Here is a 20,878-nt window from a genome sequence, read left to right as displayed (position 1 = left end):
TAAATTGATGTCTACTCTTTAAGCGCCATGCACTTAATCTTAAATTTGTGTAATATGATCAACTGTGTATTATATAATTGTTGCAATTTTTCATCTTGTTATTTTCACTTTTTATATTTTATTAAGCTTTTCTTGCATACCTCGCTACTCTCTGCATGATGGCATTCTTCCGTGGAGCTATGAACGTTACGTTCGCAAAAGTTCAAGTGTTACTGGAAGACTGTCAGCTTTATACTGAAGGCCTCCTCTCTCTATACGTATAGTGGATGATGTATAATCAATAATTAAAATACCCATCATTCCAGCATGAGCAATGAAAAGAAGAAAATTGAGAATAATAAAGAAAAAGAAAAAAAATAACTGATGTTCATACAGTACACTCCACTGAAAAGTGGATTATCTCAAGCTTTTTCGATAGGTACTATTTTGGTCACCATTTTGCTGAGCTCAAAGGGAAAGATCTTCCTTACCCTTTGAGCCATTCGTGTAACACCAGTCGTTTACTGTGAAAGTTAGTAATCTTTGGAATAATCTTCTTGATTCAGTTTTCCTTACCATATAATCTTTCTTCCTCTAGAAGATTGGCATAGCCCTTCTTTATCAGTTAATTTCTACTTTTACTCTCTTTTGGGGGCATCCTGGGTTGGAAATGGCATTAGGGAACTTGCCCAGTGTCCCTTGTTCATAAAAAAATAACAAACTTCATGCTTTTGGATCTTCAAATCAAAATGTATAATTCTTTTGTCTTTAAAAAAAACACCAAAGTTCAACTTGGACTCTAAAAGATATACCTTTCATGTACGTAATAATAGCTGAAAGCAGAACATGAGTAATAATGGGGAAAAAGTTCTAAAATCTGGGAACAAAGTGCCAGCTAGCATGACATCATTCTGAGGTCAAACTTGTGAGCAGACTTCTTTCTTAGTAATACTTACATTTCATAAACATGTCCTTGTTCTACTCTTTCTTCAACATCAGCTAAAGAGCGGACATGTAATGGCGAATGTGGCAAACATGCGTGCATCCAGGGCAAACCAAAGAGGGAGAGAAATCCATTCATTAGGGCAACAACCAGCAAGTCAAGGTGATACGCTGGACCCTTCTTTAGTCTGAAACAAAAAATGAAATAACTGTACATTAGGCTAAAAATACTGAATTCCATTAATACAAGGCATCAGCATACCTTTTTTTTTTCACAAGTTCTAAGTTAATGCATAATCTGTTCTGCCTTTTAGGATTAAGAGTTCAATTACTTGCATGGTACTCCAAGTGAGAAAACATTCTCGTTCATGGAGGAAGTTAAGACAAAAGCTGATACTGATACTACTATAGTTCTAACAAGAGCTAATTTACACATGAACTGCATAAATATACTGCTACTAAGACTCATCTCCAGGGGATAATCAAAAGAGCTTACTTGTTGCATGGGTTGTTGACCATTGCTGAGCCAATATTTTGGTCCATAAAGAAGAGCATAGACAGTGAAAAACCAAGACCCATTGTGGCAAAAATTGCAGGGAGTGGCAGCGACTCAAGAGGTGCCAATTTGAATACGTCATAATTGTCATCATATCGGAAGTGTTCCACTGTGGAAAAAATCACATTTCATTAATTTAAACCAAGTAAATACATCACCAGATTGAAGAACTAAATTTCTTGTGTGGAAAATGGAATTTACTCAAGTAAAAAATGTAAACAAAATGGAAACTTAAAAAAAACTAAGTTAAAGAAAATACAGAAAACCAATGTTTAAACAAACTAAATTCATTCAAAACAACAAAAACAAGTACTATGCAGTCTACGATAAAAAAAAAATCCCAAGCACACTTCAATGATGGCCCATTTACAGTGTACCACTATTTGCTTTTTTTTGTCATCTTGATACGACTGTAAATAAGTCATGGGGGTGCTACTGAAAACAGCAGCATCAGCACCGACGATGCTTTGTCATCTTAACATTTAACTGACCACCTCCTCTGGGGAAAGAGGAGACTGGCACTGATCTTCCAGGGCACTTACTCGAATTGTACACTGAAAAGAAAAAAGAAAATATTGGAAAATAACTAAATAAACATAACCAAACAGAAAATAAAGACCAAAAAATGGGAATAAAAATAAAATGTAAAAAATTGTAGGTTAATATGCTGTAATCGCATTTGATTGATGTTACTTAATCAAACCAAAGCGTTCGATTGGTTGAAAGAAAAAATAAGTGTAGGTCACATGCATGGATGTATAGCAGGAAAAACATGGAGGTCAAAACTCAAAGAAAAATCTGCAAATGAAGCACAGTACTGTATCATGAATTCTGGTGACTTATAAGTCTTTCACACCTCATATTCAATGGTCTAAACCACCGTGAAGCACGAAATGTGTGGTAATTTCAGGACATTCAACAATGCAAACTAAGATATTTTTAGGAAATGCTTCAGATGGAAATAAAAACCAGGGTTACCTAGCACACTTGCCAACATTACAAATTTCACATGCAGAGCTAGTAATATCTAGCCAGTGCCATTTAGATTTATCTTACAAGTTGCCAAACTATATAAATCAAAAGAACGAAAAAACACTATTTTGGCACTAAAATAATAAACCTTGATATTTACTAAGATTTTTGTAATCATTATTCCTTTAGAATCAGAGTAAGAAAATTCAGACTTTGAGATAATGACAAAATTGCATTTGCGCTCAAGTCCTTAAAAATTTTGGAAATGTGGTGACTCAGTGATTAAAAAAAGTCAACTTGCCCAAACCATTGTACAGTATACTGTATTCATTAAATTCACAGTCAAAATAACTAATTTGCTACAAGATCAGTCAGCCTATGGAGGGCAGCAATCAAGTACAAAATATAAACTGGCTGGTGGAAAATTTTTTCACTAGTTACAGAATCTAAAAGATGTGACATCATCTGGGAACCCTCATACTAGATTCTCCCGAAGCATCTATGCACCAACCAGCAGCTATGCAACCCAAATTAACTTTTTATTCTTTCTTAGCCACTTGGGCTGAATGTTTCTCACAGATTTTTACCAGAGGTATTCTGCCCAGCTATATCTGTTAACGAGCAACATTATTCGTTAGAGTGACTCTTTTGCCTTCATTCAGTACTTTAATACTGAATGTGTCTGTTTCTCCTCCTTATAGCATTTCTTCCTATAGTATTTCTACGTATGGCTGAACTGACTTATGTGAAATACATTTTAAAACAGGTTTTGCTGAAACTGCTGTACAAGCGCTGGTATTCTTTGCGTTATACTGTATATGTAATAAGCTCTTGTATGTAAAAGCTAATGTAAAAACGTTTATGATGAGTGAAAAGGTTATTCGGTGGTAGTGGCCTTGAGGTGTTTTAATGATGTGGTTGAAACTGAATAAAAATTAATATAATAATATTAACACGACAATTTTCGTTTTAGCTGACTGTAACTCGTAGATGAAGCGTGTTTCTTTTACTAAGAACGGCTCCTCGCTTCCAGGTAACTAAAACCAATTCCTTCAAACTGTAACAGTGTGTTCTCGGTCCTACTTGAGACGCCTAAGATGTTTTCAGAAATTCATTCTTCCTTCAGTTTATCTGCGCTCTCTACTCTGCTGCTTTCTTTTCTTTGACCATCATGTACGGTTGCTCCAATTCTCGATGATTTTGGTATTTGTTTGTGTTCCCAAAGAGACATTACGGAATCCTGGTCAGCCCAACGAAAATCATAACTAATGTGCTTTTAAGCGTAAATAAAATCTACAAAATTTCACTAATGTCCATATAACTGAATGTTTCTTGAAACAAAACTTATGTACAAAACTTATACTACATTAATAGTTATGGAATATAAGCAAAAATTAGATATTTTATCTTTTTTGCGACATTGCACCAGAAAACGATGCTATGGGGAACTGTTCAAAAGAAAATTATATTCTCATACATTATGTTTTGATAATGTAGCTTACTAAGGTAATCTGCTCCAATGTTGAGCTTTCCAGGAAAGCTCTCCATTCGAAACTTGTAACTCTGGAACGCTATAGCCCTCCTCACGACTTTTTTAGTCTTGCAACACAGAATTCATGAAAGTTAATTTTGGCCTGTCTCTATCACAAAATCTGCCCCACAGAAGCAAATATGGAATATCTTTATCATCTGCATCTCTAGGGGATCCTTTGTGATGATATAATGGTTTCCTTCTTGCATAAGCAATTAGAAATATGCCATCAGCATACTCTTGTAGTAGCATATATCTCCTAATCCTTCACTCAGTGCATCTGTCTTCATGATGAAGGCCATATTGAAGTCTGGTACTTGTAGTATCCGTGAATTTTCCGAAGCCTACTTCTGTCTATCAAATGCCTTTTGTTAAGGTTCATTCTACTCTAACTTGTTTGGTCCTCGGTGGTATTGCATCCTGGATCTCTCTAGACACTTGAGATTGCATGCAGCTATTCTTGTTTTTCACCTTAACTGCTGGTCTGCCCTGTCCACCACCATAATGCAAGCCAAACTGGATAATTGCTCCTAATCCAACAATAACGGTTTTTCAGATTACTGAAATGGAAACTACTAGAAAATGGGAATTCATTAGAAATAAGGCCCTCCCATCAATGGCAACAATGCAGACATCAAGAAAAAGATTTTCAGGCATTTACAGTATGTGAACAGGAAACAAGACCACTAATTCAGGGCCATCACATTCCATTAGTAAAATTTATTCCGAAGGAAATCTAAAATTCTTAGGAGGTCAACCAGTCCTAAGGGTAAGGGTATCCCCTTGTCTTTCCCTGCAAGTTAGAAAAGGTCAACATCACTGTAAGTTTATGAACTCTATGAAACTCGATCAGACTCTGAAACCTCTAAAGACTTGTTTAGCATAAAGACTGAGAATTATAATCTCTGCATAAAAGTTATGTCCTCCCCGGAAGTAAAGATAGCTGATATGATCAAATGTAGCATTAACTGGAACAAGCGACAACTTTTTCCAACTTTTCATAGAATTCTATCTTTTCACAGAAGGTAGGCAAGACATACTTTTCCCATTCCTCAAAAGGCTGTCTCTTTATGTTTGAATTTTCTCAAGCAAGCGCACTGAGTACTCCTGTTGGAAGCTCTTTAACATTATTACTTACTACTGTATAGGCTTTTAACAAAGTAAGCATTACTTGTTGTGTTTCTGTTTCTTTGGATTTAACAAATGAAGCCACTCCTAGCAAATTTCTTCCTTACAGCGTTTTGAAGGAACAAATTCAGTTGTTATTGTTGAATGCTAGGTCGTAGAATAATGCAATCCTCCCTACACCTCAAAGTAAAACTCCATGGTTGCCCTAATGTGTGTGGGAACAGGGAATTGATGGCATACTGTAAATTTTCACAAACCACTCAAGTCTCAGGACACCAAGAATCCCATTAGAGCTATCATACAAGAGGCCACACCCTAAGTTTCTTATAGGAAGAGTGCCTCGTTTTTTATAAGCTACCTTAGAGTTTCTATAAAGAAACAGGTAAGATCAATGAAAATTTATAAAGGTCGTCTAAAGAGCACCAGCTCCCCAGTAGACCAGGGGGCAATACTGGATCATTTGGATCGATGAACACATCAATTTCATGACATTAAGAAAACTGATTCCATAGATGTCTTCTAGGCAGCAACAGAAGTTTCATGATCAAGCATGATGCCAAACAAGAGAGTTGTGTATTACTCTCAAAGTTTCCTGGACATTTTTTCATTACTTTTTCTTACAGTCCAAGAAGCCCATCTGGTCTGTGAGCCACTTTGCCCCACACTCAGTGATGAGAGATTTGTGTATGACTTCAACTTGAAGCTTTGCTAATTTTGATTTTGTGCAACGCCACATTTTCAGTTTTACTAATTAGAAATATCTTACTGGATTCATTTGTCTCACAGTTAACATTGTTGTTTTCGATCATGGTTGTACTAAGAAAATAGACTTCAAACACATATCTGTACGTGGCTGACTTACAAAATAAAAATGTGCAAACTTTTGGGATTCAAACACCTTCGCCCCACTTTTTTCTTTTAAATAAGAATGTATAAGGACTAGGTGCTTGGAAGAAGCTTCTGGCACATTAAGAATACTTTTTTTTTGTTCTACATTTATTCATGTCTTGACTTTGAACATTATTTCCTGACAATTCAAAATGAACTCCTTTATAATTATTAAGTTTACGAGACGAGATGAGGACCACTCTTACTGCTTTACAACAGGCACAAGATGTAATGTATATGATGAAATTTGCAATACTGGGCAAGTGTACTTATGAATTGTTACAGTACTTGGAAAATTTGATTCTTTAAAGGAAAACGCTCAAGACATCTGACAGTTCTACTCTCAGAAGGCAAATTGCAGCAACACTAAAGGGACAACAATTCTATTACTACAATTAATAAATCCACTTTTGCAAAGCACACTTCAGTACAATACATAAATGTTTACATTCCAAGTTATTAAAATTATATCTACTCCTGCATGGAATATTTCAGTACTGCACACAAATGCTAAAAGAATCTGAGGTATAAGGACCAGCCTAATATAATTCAAAATGGGTATTTACAACAGAGCAGCATTCCCATGCACTACTTACAATGAACATCTCGGAAGATGTAGGAGCCAATGAAGGACAAAACAATGACAGCAACAGGTAAGGCGTAGTCTGCTAAAACCTCACGTTTATTGGCATTCAGGTACGGCCTAGAAAAATCAATGGTCACCTTAATACACTGAGTATATAAAATCTGTAATAAATGAAGAGTATTACTAGCATAATATTTTCTGGCTACCCTAATCTAAAGTATGTTACATTAATTAACGTCTCGGTTACTCCTTCAACTTCTTTTTAACAAACTTTCCATTTTGGAAATCTGAATAGGTTCAAATTATTTCTCTGCATTTATGCGTATGAATTAGTTGAAAAATTTTTAATAGTACTTTCATGCTGAGGGCTTTAATAATTTTGTTCTTGTCCATGAACTACCTATATTGTAAACTCTTACACTGCATTAGAGAGAGAGAGAGTCATGATAGATTTACCTAATTTTATTAAAATGTTAATCCTGTAATCAATACAAGAAACTACACTCACTAATGCATTATAATATTTCCTGCTTGAAGATGGAACTAAAATCTTCCAATACAAATGCGACACTTACGTCTTATTAAAATTGTAGAGCACAACTCCCAGCCAAAGGGTTCCAAACATTAGGAGGAGGTAAAGGATAGAGTTCTCTCTGGTACAAACATCTTCGACAAGGGTCAAGGTAGAATTAGCATCTAATCCATGACTATCACTTATACTGACTATGTAATTTTCTGAATAATTTTTTAAGACTATATAAGCAGTTTGGTTTCTTTGCAAGCTGCTGTTGCTACCACCTTGACAAGCTTGACTGTAGTAATTGGCCTTGAAATCTGGAAAAATACACTTTGTTGAATGGATTTGCTAAAGCATATTTCAAAATGGAAATGTTAAGGTATGGTTCTCATCATTATGACTTGATATTATGCAAGGTAAACTAAAAAATATACTGAAACAAACGGCAATGATTAAAAAGAAATTTTATGTAGAAGTATTCCTCAACATATGCAGGAACCCATCACAGAAACTTGATAACCATGTAGTTGACTGGTGATGAGGAAGGAGAGCAGGGGAATCCCCCCCCCCACCTGCTGTACCCAAGCACTTTCCTTCAGTATCAGGGAATTCCATGTAGGAGACTCACTCCTTGGGTGGTAGGTTGTCGCAAAATCCCAGTCATGACAGTGAGCAAGGTAGCAATGACTCTTAAAACCCCCTATTAAGTCTGGAATAGGCTAACAGAGAAATAGGGGCCCGAGCCAGTGTGAGACATCTTAGGTTTAACTCAAAAAGGAGATAGGGTGACACTAATCAGAAGGTAGCTAAATCTGACTATTATGAAAGATGGCTCTACCTGCCACCCCCTTCTTTGTTTAAAAGGAGAGCAGAGAAAGTTACATCTTACTAGCCAAAGCTCTGACACTGGGTGCCACCTCCACCTGCATCTGCACTGTGTCCAGCACGTCTGAGCTGCTGCCTCGCTGAAGAAGGAAGGGGGAAGAAAAGCCAATCACTACACCATTCAATCCCAGCATTTTGCCCTCTGAGTACCTTTGACAAAATGCTTTCTATCCAAAAGTTGCCTGGGTGACTACATAACCCATTGGGCAGACACCACAGGTCCCAAGGAGAAGCAACCTAGGGACTACTGGGCTGCATCCCTTAGGCAGAGTGGGGTAAAGTGGTCTGATGCTTAAGACACCTGCCCTCATCACCTGTGGTACCACAATTGCTCTGAAATATCTGGGGTAGATCTACTCCCCCCTGACTTCGTGATCTTATGCCCAAATTATTCAACTACCTACTCTGTTGGAAGAAGTGTCAGCTTGTTTGATTACAACAAAAAGCCAATGAGAAAGGGCATTCTTAGACAACCCTTGTACTTGCAGGTATTGCGAACAAAGAAGAGAATTACCAAGAAGTCAACATTAGCGATGACCTAAATAAGCAGCACAAGAAACAGGTATTGCAGTTGCTGGAAGATCATCAGGACATCTTAACCAATAATCCAGGAGGGACTTCACTGGGCGAACACCACATCAAAATGACGACAGATCAAAGATGTCTCCTTTACCTTATGTTACTAGGGAACTGATCTAAGAAGCTGCGGAGATGCTATAAGTGGAAATCACAGAAAGGTCAATTTCTGCATGCCGTTTGTCAGATAACCTGCTCAAGGAAGTTTGAGAGGTATGCAAATCTTGCACCACCTTTGACTGATCTAGTGAAGAAGGGATGACTAACCAAGTGGAGTAGAAGCAACCTAAACAAAAGGCATTTGATGGAATGAAGCAGGCATTTTGAAATGCACAGGTACTATGCATGCCAGACTTCAATAGGACTTTCATAATGAGGGCAGATGCATGAAAAGATGTATTAGGAGGCATTGTACAGCAAGAGTTTATGGATGGCCTATATTCAGTTGCTTAAGCAAGCTGGAAACTAAAGAATGATTGCAACTACTGCACCACTGAAAAGGAATGCTGGTAATTATATGTGCAGTTAAGGTATTCCCTTTGTACCTGTATGGGGTAGATTTTTGTGATATAAACAGACCACCAACTATGTGTATATATCCAATGATGCAAGGTTGAAATTCCAAGGGTCCTGAGGTGGGCTATAGAACTCCAGAGCTAAAAGTTTCAAGTGGAGAGCATTCCAGGAAAGCTTAACATTGGTGCAGGTTACTTCAGCAGGCTGAATTAACAAAATTATGATTAAACATGGGGTGTGTTGTTTGAGTATAATTTAAGAGATTATAATTCTACGTGTACAGGAGACTAGATAAAAGGGAAAGGGCACCAGAGAGGTAGGTAATGGGTTCCATTAATGGGTGGGTCCCTGATAGGAAGAAATGGAGTTGGAATTATGTTCAGTAGTGAGTGGAAAGAAAAAGTATTTAGCATAAAAGGAGATAGGTTTTTAATAGTAGTGTTAGTAGTAGTCCATGAAATTTCAGCAAGCTCCCCCCAGATGGGATGCCAACAGCTAGAGAAGGAAATCCTTAAGGAAGAGCTTGAAACAGTGATTAGAATGATAAAGGATGGGGAGATAATAATCTCAGAAGTAGATATGAATGGTAGACTTGGAAAGAGTAGCTATGGATATGAGGTGATTCATGGAGCCTTGGATTTGGAGTAAGGAATGTAGACAGAAAGTATGTAGTACTGGAAATGGCACTGAGTTTTGAATTGGTCTTTTATGAACAAACACCTTGTTTGTGAAGTCAGACTGCATATGAGAGTGGAGGAGTACAGAGCCAACTAGATTAACTTATGGTTAGGGGAAGACAGAAGCAGTGCAATAAATTGTAAGGTATTAACTGGTGAGGCATGTGGGAAACAATATAGGTTAATAGTGATGGGTATCAAGGTGAGAAGTAGAAAACCCAGCAAGAGGTTGAAGAGATCAAGAATTAAAATGTGGGGTCTAAAGGAGACCAGTTTGAGCAATATAAGAGGTGTATAAGGTAAAGACATCAAGTAAGAATATATTTAAGGGAAAAGTTGTCTAGAATAGAAAATATTTTGAATAATATGAACATGTGCAAAAGGTGCAGAGGGAGCAGTTGGGCAAACTAGTGGTTATGGGGTGTCAAAAGGGAAAGAGAAATGATTGTGGAATAGAGCAGTTAAAGATTCAGTTAGGTGGAAGTCTAGGGCTTTCAAAAATTGGAAGGCAGACATGTGCAGGACGCTGAAAAACAACATAGAGAAGTGGAGAGAGGAACTAAGACAACATTGGAGATACTTATTGGAAGAGCTACAGAGGAGCTAAACAGACGGTTAGGAACAAGGAAGGAAAAATGGATATTTATAGAATATCAAACTTGAGGGAAAAAACAAAGACAAGGTCCGGGTCAGTCGGGTGTCATCAAAGATAGAGAAGGAAATAGTATAAGGATAATGCCATATAAACGAATATGGTCAGATTATCATAAGTGCCTTCTAAGGTGGGTAGGGTGGATGGGCCAGTGAAGGTGATATAATCTATATAAGTAAAGAAGGCTATAAGTAAAATGAAGAATGGCAAAGCACCAGGGGCGAAGAATGCGTACTGGAACTGTTAAGGGCAATCTAGGAAGAGGAAGTAATAACAAATGACCATGAAGAAAGTCTGATGGTAATGTGTTTAAACAGTAGGGAGACATTATAGCGTGTGGTAATTATAAAGGAATCAAACTAAAGGAACAACATTTGTTGAAGGTTTTAGAAAGAATATTAGATGAGAGATCATGAACAATTGTGAAGATCAGTATACATCAGTATGTTTCATAGAGGGAGAGGTACAATTAACGCTGTGTATAAGATAGTTACAGGAAAAGGGCCTGGAAGGTAATCACAAGCTGTACTTTGCATTTATAAACCTAAGGAATGAATTGGATAAGATAAAATACCAAGGGGGGAGGGGCTATAATAGAAGAGGGACAGCAGTAATAACAACCTATGGCAAAACAGAAATGTCTGATGTTAGAACTGGTTTACATCAAGGATCTGCAATTTGCCCATTTCCATTTGTACTGGCTATGGATATATTGCGTGAAGGGATTTGGAATAAAAAATCAATGGGAATTATATGCAGATGATCTGGAAATAACCACAAAACAGACAGGAAGTTACAAGATTACAGCAGAGACTAAAGCAAAGAGTTGCAAAGAAGGGTAAGAGAGTGGCAGGAAACTCTTGAATAGGGTGGTACAAAGGTAAGTACAGATAAAACTGAGGTTAGGGTGTTTGGTAAATAGGGAGGGGATAGGCAATTCATAGAAAAATAATAGAGGCCCAGGTCTGAAAAGAAAAGAATTTCAAATACTTAAGCTCTACCTTAAGCCAGGAGAGAGGGTGCAAAGCCGAGTTTGTAAGTAGGATAAAAGTAGCTTGAGAGAAAGGGAGGAAGGTGGCTGGGGCAAATTAATGAAAATAAAGATCTATTGTATCATATTCAGACCACTGATGATGTATGATTCAGAAGCACTGGCATTAGGAAGAAACATAAGCTGGAGTGAGCAGAAAAGAGGATGCTGCGGTGGATTTTGGGGATCTCACTACCTGAGAATCTGGAAAGTGGAGAAATTAAAAGTGCCAGTGTGGTGAAGAGTACTTATATGATAAAAGAGTCAAGAACTGAGATGGTATGGCTATATGGTAATACTGAGTGAGGAAGGAGTGAAGAGCAGATGAGAAAAACATACTGGGGGTAGAAGGTCGAGAGAGAGAGGCAAACGATTAGATATCGTGATAAATTAAAGGAAAATTTGAAGAAGGGTTTAGTAGAAAAAGATACTTTCAATAGAAATAGCTGGAGAAGACTCATCAAGGCAACCAACCCCTTAGTTTAGGGATAATGGTGGGATGGAAATGGGCTTGACAATGAGGAGGAAGAAGAAAAGCACTTGCACCTTTTCACCTTACACCTAAAACTGTTTCTTACTCTCCTCTTGCAAGAGCAGTACCCGTGGCTGGTGCCACAGAAACATCTCCCATGGGCAGGATGACCACTACTGAAGGCTCAACAGTTTTGAGCTCTTTGGTGGGAGCAGCAACAATAAGCAGAGCATGTGAAATAGTAAGCTACTTGGAGGTGAATATATCATATACGTGAGGTATCACTTGGGGAAGTCAAGCACACGCATCTGACTTGCCACTAGATGAGAACACGTATAGGTTACTCAACTTTCCGCCCATAAGCCCGGCTCAACTGAGAGAGTGCTGCATGTGTGACATCTGTTGATTCAATCTCTAAAAATTGGCAGTAATGGTAGGGATCCACCTACACAGAAGATATGAAGCACCACATACACTCAGTCACGACTTTCACAACTCTGTTGTTTATGCCACATATCTATAACAAAAACTTAACAATCAAAAGGAGTGCTGCAAGGAGGTGGCCGAGGAAAAAGTGGTTGGTGATGGCAGGTGAGTTGGTTCTCCCATTCATCCCCTTAACCACCAGTTACACCAATTAAATACCTTGTTACCAAGTTCCAACGACCATTTCTGGCTCACGCTGAGGAATGCTCATACATAAAAGGCAATGATTTGCATTTCTGAAGGAACAAATCTATTTACAAATCTACAAATGAGTAGGAATGATGTTACAAATACATGTAACAAGGTAAATATTGCAAATGAACCTGCACCTTAAAACAAGGTTACTCATTGCCAGGTAAAAAGCACAACTAAAATATTCATACTCAGTATTTTACTATTCATAGCAGCCTTATTCCTCCACAGGTCAATTTAATCAAATACTATTTGTTTACACTGTTCAAATGTTATCAAACTAAAAAAATCCCAAAAGTTAACATTTTCCAAAAACTTTTTCTAACTTTCAAACAGAGTAAATTCTATATTCAAGGCTTAATAAAATCCATACTTTTTCTGACATCGTTGAATGCATCATTGGTGAAGGCAATAGAGATGAAGAGGGCAAAGATCTCTTCTGTTGATCTTGTGGACCACCTCATCAGTCTCGAGACGTCGAACAGAGAGTAAACTATCAAGAAAAAGCTGTTCCACAATCCTACTGCACAGTACATGGCATTGAAGTCCAGCTTGAAGTCATCACAGATATAGTATATAACTGAAAAATGAATTCATATTACCAACAAAATATCAGTCGGAGGACCGAAGCAAATGAATGTTTCAAGCTACTTGGAAGACAATGGAATCAGAAACTGACAATACTGTATGAAAACATAAGGCTGTCTTTATTTGACTATTGAACATGTATCATAAACACAATGAAAGTTACTCACTTTTGATGTAAATGGCTAACGGGGCTGTAGTTAGCTGGATAAGGAGAGGCTGACCAGAGAAAACGCCCCAGAACACGCCACCTATAACCTGTCCTATGATGACCCTCTTTACATCTGAAATGCAGTTGTAATTCAGTGGGATGATCTAGTCATTTATGAATAATATTGAATTTATACTTTCACTTCCCACTTTATCTCTGATACTGTGAAAAAAGGGGTTTTTGTCCCTACCAACATAACATTTGTGATGTATTAAGACACAGTAAACACTATGCACCAGGATACTATTATTAACTTTTTGGAATCGGCAAAATAAGGATCAAAAGGGATTAGGTGAAAAAGGTAGACTGCCAAGCACCAACTCTTATATTCACTTTGACGAGATACAGCACTGCTGGGTTCAGCCACAATGTTTCCTCAGACCTTGTTGCCAATAATGCACCTCTTACTTACTTCTGATACCCTAGTCTCTCCTCCTTTCTTGAGTTGGGCACCGGACTTTTCCCATTTCTTTGCTTTTATTTGCCTACAGGCTCGGGAAACAAAGAAATCGCACATCCTTTTGTTTTATTTCTGAGGCACCACTTATGAGACAAAAGAATAACAAGTAAAAAATGCGCCGAAGTTTCCTCACTGCAATAGAGTTTTGTGTACAGTGTATAATCAAGGCCACTGAAAATACTTTAGATCTGTCTCAAAGCCAATGTATAAAAGCCGTGTCACTTCCAGGATGACATGTTTATTTATATTTAGGGCAAGATGCAGTGCTCTAAACGGCCTCAGGGCGTAACTATAAGCTTGGTGGGTGATGGCAAGCCTATAAATACTTTTCTGGTGAAGGTAGGCTCTGACACAACAACTTAATTTTCCCAAATGAGTACAACTTGCTTGACAATGCCAGCTTATTGTTCAGCCAATGGCTGTACCAACGACAAGGTATTTGAAAAGCAGACCCCCAGTCTGCTTGTCAGCAGCAACATCCTGTCTCAGCTACTGGGCAAAGTTGAGAAGCAGGTACAGTACCTTCCAGACAGGTTGTGTTATGTCCAGCTCGTCAAGACGGAAGTCTCCTGAATTCCATCATCTGGCTCTATCTCGCTGCAGGCTCTGCTGCTATTTCAAAGATACTTCACCATTTATAGTGTGCCCATGTACTTGTGATTGTTTATAGTGTACATAATGTATTTTTTTTCAATTACCACTGTTACATGGGTTTATTTATATGTGATCTTAATTTCAGTCAACACTGGATGTATACATAAATAAATTTATTGGCCCAGTCATTACTCTGCAGAATGAGATCTGCCCATTCTATTTCACAGTCTTCAGGTAGCCTCCAGGTGTATATTTCAACAGGCCTACCTAATGTGATTCATAGTATGTACTACATATTAAATTATTCATGTTGTCATCAGTGTTTGTGTTATAGTAGATAATGCCACAGTGCATCCACTTTGCAGTAGAGCTTTATTGCTGAAATATTTATACCTACTGGGCTAGTTATTGTAGGTTATTATTTTCTATATAACTGTAAGTGATTGTGACTGTAAAAAAATGGTAAAAGAATAACTATCCTACATAAATACATTAAACAATGTTGGATGTGGTGTAAATAACAGCGTACGATGTTCTACATTATTGTTGTATATATATAATAAATGATTTTAATGAAATATTGCAATTTTTTAATAATAGTTAAAAAAGCCAAGAGTGCTGAATTTATCTCAGAAAGTAATGATATAAAATAAATTGCATTTAAGTAAGGGTTGAAGGTTTGAACCATTTCCGTAGCCATAATTCTGACAGGTGTAAGCTGTCAGCTGAGGGGCTGACTGCCATAACATGATGTCATATGAACTGCCTACATAGCTGTTTAAATAAATGTCACTGATATTGCACACGTGCATATTTTCATTAATATTGCAGCGTGTGTTGAAAGAGTAACAGTATTTTGGCTGTGAATGCTCTTTAGGCCAGGAAAATGCAGTATGAGTGATGGTGAGGCTGCCAGACTGGCCCTGTCATGCATTCAAATATCGTCTGTTCCACACTATAAAGTACAGTAAAGTACTGTACGTCTGGCCTTTCAACCCATCATAACATCGAAAATATGTGTACCAACTTCAATCTGCTGTCTACAGTGCTCTAAGCAGAGCCTGTATACATTGGCTTTGCTCTTGGCTTTGCTCTAAGTTAATAGTTGTGCCCCATGGCCGTTTGGAGCGCTGTTCACCTCGCCTTAACTGTAAACAAACATGGCGCCCTGTTATAATCCAACGGGAAGCCTGAAAGTGATGCGGCTCGTATTTATAGGCTCTGTCTATCTTTCGGTGGTCTCGGTATAATGCTGTATGAGCTGCGGTCCATAAATCTTTAACCACGGCCCGGTGGTGGCCTGTCCTATATCGTTGGCATATGCATAATTATGGCTAACTTTAACCTTAAATAAAATGAAAGCTACTGAGGCTAGAGGTCTGCAATTTGGTATGTTTGATGATTGGAGGGTAGATGATCAACATGCCAGTTTGTAGCCCTCTAACCTCAGTAGTTTTTAAGACCTGGGTCGGACGGACAGACAAAGCCGGCATAAGTTTTCTTGTACAGAAAACTTAAAAACGATGCCATCTCAGGCATCACAGGATAATAAGCTTAAAATAATGAATTTTTATATTAAATAATCCTCAATGGCGCAAACAGTAAAGCAGTTCTTGAGTCTATTGACCAACGATCCTACAGGCATGATTTTCTGTTTACCCTTTAAAATTTGCATTACATCTGGACAAGTTCTGATTTTTATCTTCTAAAAAGTGACTCTTTGTATAGGTGGGGGAAGTTGGTTACTTGAAGACCGATTGAAAACAACTTGGCCAGCACTAAATGCATGTTGTACAATTAATCAGGGTTTTGGTTCTTCGAAATGTCCTATCATATTCATATCTAAAATCCCCTTTACTACCTCATTTAAAAACTTACCAAAACTGATAGATCTCTATTTGAAAAAATGTCTAAACTAACGATGGAATGCATAGGTCATCTGAACCATAGTATGCCTTTCCCAATTCCACTTTTCCTCACCTATTTTCCCATGTGTGTTGTGATCATTGAGTACGCCGAAAGCAATGGCAGGAAGAATGCAGGCGAAATACAGGAAGAATGTGGTAGACACGACCTTCTGAACGGTTTTGTGACCGACGACGCCGTCTCTGTAATCGGAGAGGTAGTGCGGTATACGACGATGGAAGTCTTCTCTGAGGCCACGGGCAAACACACACCGTTTCTCTTGCTGAAATAACGATAATGTACACTCAATTACATTCCGCTTCGTTTAACACTACTACTGCAAACAAAAATGACTTAGCTACAATCTACTCAGGCATACTGTGTGTGTATATATATATATATATATATATATATATATATATATATATATATATATATATATATATATATATATATATATATATATAATAAATATATATACAGTATATATATACATGTATATATACATACATACACAAATATATTCATATATATATATATATATATATATATATATATATATATATATATATATATATATATATATATATATATATATATATATATATATATATATATATATATGTAAATATGTGTGTACTGAGTCATTTTATTAAAAGGAAAGATAAAATATAGCCAGTAATGTTTACAAATTAGGCTGATGCACAAAACTATTTTTACTTATATCTGCATTATTTGAAAACAATATTTTGGACCATATACCTCACATGCACAATATACGTGTAACACACAATTGCTTATAAAATATATGAAAACTTTTCTATGCTGATTTACGTTAACACAGACAGCATAGGTTTGAAGTATATATGTGTGGACACGCAAATACAAATGTTACTTGCTCGCACTCATATCATATCATATAAAGAATTAATTTTCATATCTCATGTTTCTACCATGTTGGGATCCTGAAACGTGCTTGAAAGCCACATATACTACAGGTGCCGGCACAAGGTTTTGCCGGTGATGTCACTGTCAATACCTCCTTACCTGAAGTTTGTTCACAATCTCGCTTATCATCAAGCAACAGGTGATTTTTACAGTTCCCCTTGTGTACCGTGAATCTTCATCACAGTAAGGTTACAGATAGATTTCTATGCATAATTCAAGTTGCTAAAATTATCATTACTCTGAAGAGGTTAGAACTATTTATTGATTTTTGTTGTAATTACTCTTTTAAAAAGTTAATCTCGGCTGCAAGTTAACTCACTGGAAGACAATTTTACAAGTTATGGAAGCTTCAGTTTTGTTATTCACATACCATATATACTGACTTGAACACACCAAGTTTATTCAGTGATGATTCCGTCTAAAAGTAAATATCTCGGTAGACTTCCCTGACAACATAATGAACAAGGGGGTTACCAGCATTCCAGCAACCACCCTAAAATACAATATAAAAATTTCAAGTGATAATTTAAACTGCCTAAAATCGTTTATAATACGCTTTCAAAGTTACCGACAACTGAATATCACGATCGGTTACTTTTCTTCCCATCAGTTTTTCGAATTTCTTCGTTGACTATCTTCCCACATCCCTATAGATAGCTTCCTTTTATTCATTCTGACTCTCTCCTTACCCGAGGTATCAGCTTCCTCTTCCCTCTAGTTTCGCACAGGAAATCACTAATGTTAACTTACAGTTAGGCATACCATAAAAGCATACTTTGCCAAACAATTGATCCCGACCCTCTTTTCGTACCGAGAACGACCAGATTTGTTGAACACCAGCACCAAAATACAGTAAATGTGCCTCGCTGTCGAACTTCTCAGTTCCACAGGTCCTTTATTCCTCACACTGTTGGTCTGTGGAACAGCCTCCCTGAGGTTGTTGTGCAATTGGAACTTCTAAAGTTCAAGCGAAGTTGCAATGCTTTACTACCCTAAAGCAAATCTCCTTGTATTTCATAATTTACTTACAGTTTTATCTATTTATTTACCAGTTTGTTAGTTTATTTTTTTTCTTTTCTAATAACTAATCTCGTCTTTCTGCATCTACTGTTATCTTCTGCTGCTACTTTAAAATGAACACTATACTCCTTGGAGGCTTGAATTTCCAGTCAATGGCTCCTGTGGGCTTGTTCCATATGAACAGATAATAATAATAATAATAATAATAATAATAATAATAATAATAATAATAATAATAATAATAATAATATTGACAGTGGTTCAGTGAAGGAAGAAAAAGAACCTTTAACATCTTGATCATTCAGCAGCAACCATTAAGTTGATCTAATAACTGATTTTCAATTATGACTCTCGGCCAGAGGATAAATCGAGTTATCGAGATGAGAAAAAAAATCATTACAATACCAGGAGTTAAGGATACAGAAATGATCAGAAAAGAAGACGCATATATCGAGAAAGGCAGTACTGCTTATCATCTCGGTCAATAGATCATCCCCTATCCGGATCAATGTTTCACCCATTGCAACATACAAAGCAGTTCCTCTGTTCAGAAAAAACTTATCCAGCGCGTTCTCCCTTGTTCACTAAAATTAAACTTACATTTTGTCCATCTTATGCACCTATTATTATAAATTATCTACAAGACAAAAAAAAGAATGCTTATGTCTTTATTGGCATAAAAAAAATGTTCCTTGAAGGTAAAACGTCCTCACTAAATCTCAAAGGCAATTTTTCTTTTTATCAGATCTCTTGAAACGACGAACCTTAACTCCAAAACCTGGGGCAACACCCGCCCTACCATCAAATCCCTCTTCTGCTATATGATAATCAGTTTTTTTTTTTTTTTTTAGGAAAACTGGATTCCCACTGCCGCAAGGTTTGTAAATTTGATCGTAATTTTTTTTTTTGTCCTTTATTAAGTTTCATTCTCATTCCAAGGTCTACCTTTCTTTGAGTAGCAGACCTATCTCATCCTCTCAGGTTAAGAGTGCACATTCCCACATTCCTTCTTATCTTCATTCAAAGGCTTCGTATAGGAATGGACACGAGTTGTTCACCCTGACGGCGTTTGCATTAAAAGCGACTTTACTGTTAACGAAATGGTTAGAAATGTTTTACTTCTCAATCAAAATCCACTAAACAATGAGCATGGTAAATAACCCTCTCCCGCCAAAAAAAAAAAAAAAAAAAATAAATGATTTACTAAAATCCTCGTGGAAATGTGGCTCGAGTTGTTCTCTGTCTTTCCTAATCTTTTTCTTTTTTCAGTATCATAAAAGTAACTTTTGGCTCTGGCCAAGTTACTGCTATAACTTGGCTTTATGACGACACAACTGTGATTAATGACTAGATCTGAGTGGAGACATTACCAATCCCAAGCTGGAAGGGACGAAGACTTGTGGGTAATGCTACAATGTAAGTGGGAAAATAGGAGAATGAAACAAGAGAAACTGAGAGGACTGCGAGTGGAATGAGATCAAGAACAATGGGAAAATTGAAAACAAAAATAACGGGGATTATATGATACACTGATAAGAATTTAACTAATTACCAATCAGTATATTAGCACAGAAATAATATGTGATAGGTGACGTCTCGCTTCCCCTTTTTACACGCACAAGTGCTTGGAGTGCATCAAAGTCAGATATATTGTATACTTAATGGTATTCTTTGCTATTGCACAATATAGGAGTCTTCAGGAAGTCTACTGTCTAACAACTACATACTCAACATCTAGTGAGACATTTTCAACTTTGAACAAGTAGCAATGTGTCTGTCAACATTTATAAAAGGTCCTTTTCCAACTTCAAATGCTTGGAGGGAAAGTCCTCGGTCAAAATGTCATGACAACGTAACTGTTTCAAGAAAACAATTACCAAGCCCACGGAGGCCCGTAAAATTGAAATACAATGACTTCGAAATACAAAGAAAATTACAAAACAGTGTAGAACTGATTCAGAATGCTGCAGAATCATGTATATCTTCAGATGCGGTTCTACACCATGAATGCTTCAGTAAAATAGAGAACAACACAATCTACTATACAAATCAGTTTACAAATGGTGTCCGGTACATCAAAAGTGACAATTGTGCCGTGTGATCACAATTTATACACAGTACTCAAAACGGAGAACTTCCACAGGTGGTCCAATACGACCCTAAGGCCGGAACATTTAAGGTACATTCTCTGGTCTTACCACCCCTGATGTAGCATATTCCATAATATCCCTTTCCACATCATTGCTCAAATATCTCGTCATACGTTTCCCCTTTAACAGGTGACTCTGCAAAGGTTTTGATGTTTTGAGTCTATTATGAGAATTAGTGCGATGAAAAAAATCACCGTATTCTTATATGAATAAATAACACTGCTTTTAATTGTCAATAATGAATTCACATTAACTCCAGACTTTCAGTATGTCTGTAGACACCGCGACAAAGCCGAACAGCTTATTTGGATATGACAAAATAATTTGTGTACCATTTTATTTATATACCATATTATTCTTTATTATTATTTTCCTGAAAGCAGAACAGTTTGTTGAGAACTCGCTATTATGACTTTGAAG

General features: G+C 37.0%; 1 protein-coding gene across 1 annotated transcript in view; it reads right to left on the bottom strand.

The window, feature by feature from the left end:
- LOC136825012 (uncharacterized) overlaps nt 1-20,878 on the bottom strand; it is a 358,497-nt gene that overhangs the window by 16,888 nt on the left and 320,731 nt on the right. Inside the window, exons 6-12 of the mRNA XM_067081045.1 lie at nt 16,416-16,623; nt 13,341-13,454; nt 12,959-13,165; nt 7,158-7,416; nt 6,593-6,699; nt 1,418-1,586; nt 936-1,109 (exon numbers count right to left, since the gene is read on the bottom strand). Coding sequence (XP_066937146.1) covers nt 936-1,109; nt 1,418-1,586; nt 6,593-6,699; nt 7,158-7,416; nt 12,959-13,165; nt 13,341-13,454; nt 16,416-16,623 — 1,238 coding nt within the window. The remainder of the gene's footprint in view (nt 1-935; nt 1,110-1,417; nt 1,587-6,592; nt 6,700-7,157; nt 7,417-12,958; nt 13,166-13,340; nt 13,455-16,415; nt 16,624-20,878) is intronic.

This window comes from Macrobrachium rosenbergii, chromosome 36 (assembly GCF_040412425.1).
Source record: "Macrobrachium rosenbergii isolate ZJJX-2024 chromosome 36, ASM4041242v1, whole genome shotgun sequence".
Taxonomy (NCBI): Eukaryota; Metazoa; Arthropoda; class Malacostraca; order Decapoda; family Palaemonidae; genus Macrobrachium; species Macrobrachium rosenbergii.
The sequence above is the reverse complement of the archived record's forward strand: the minus strand, read 5'-3'. Positions and strand labels throughout refer to the sequence as shown.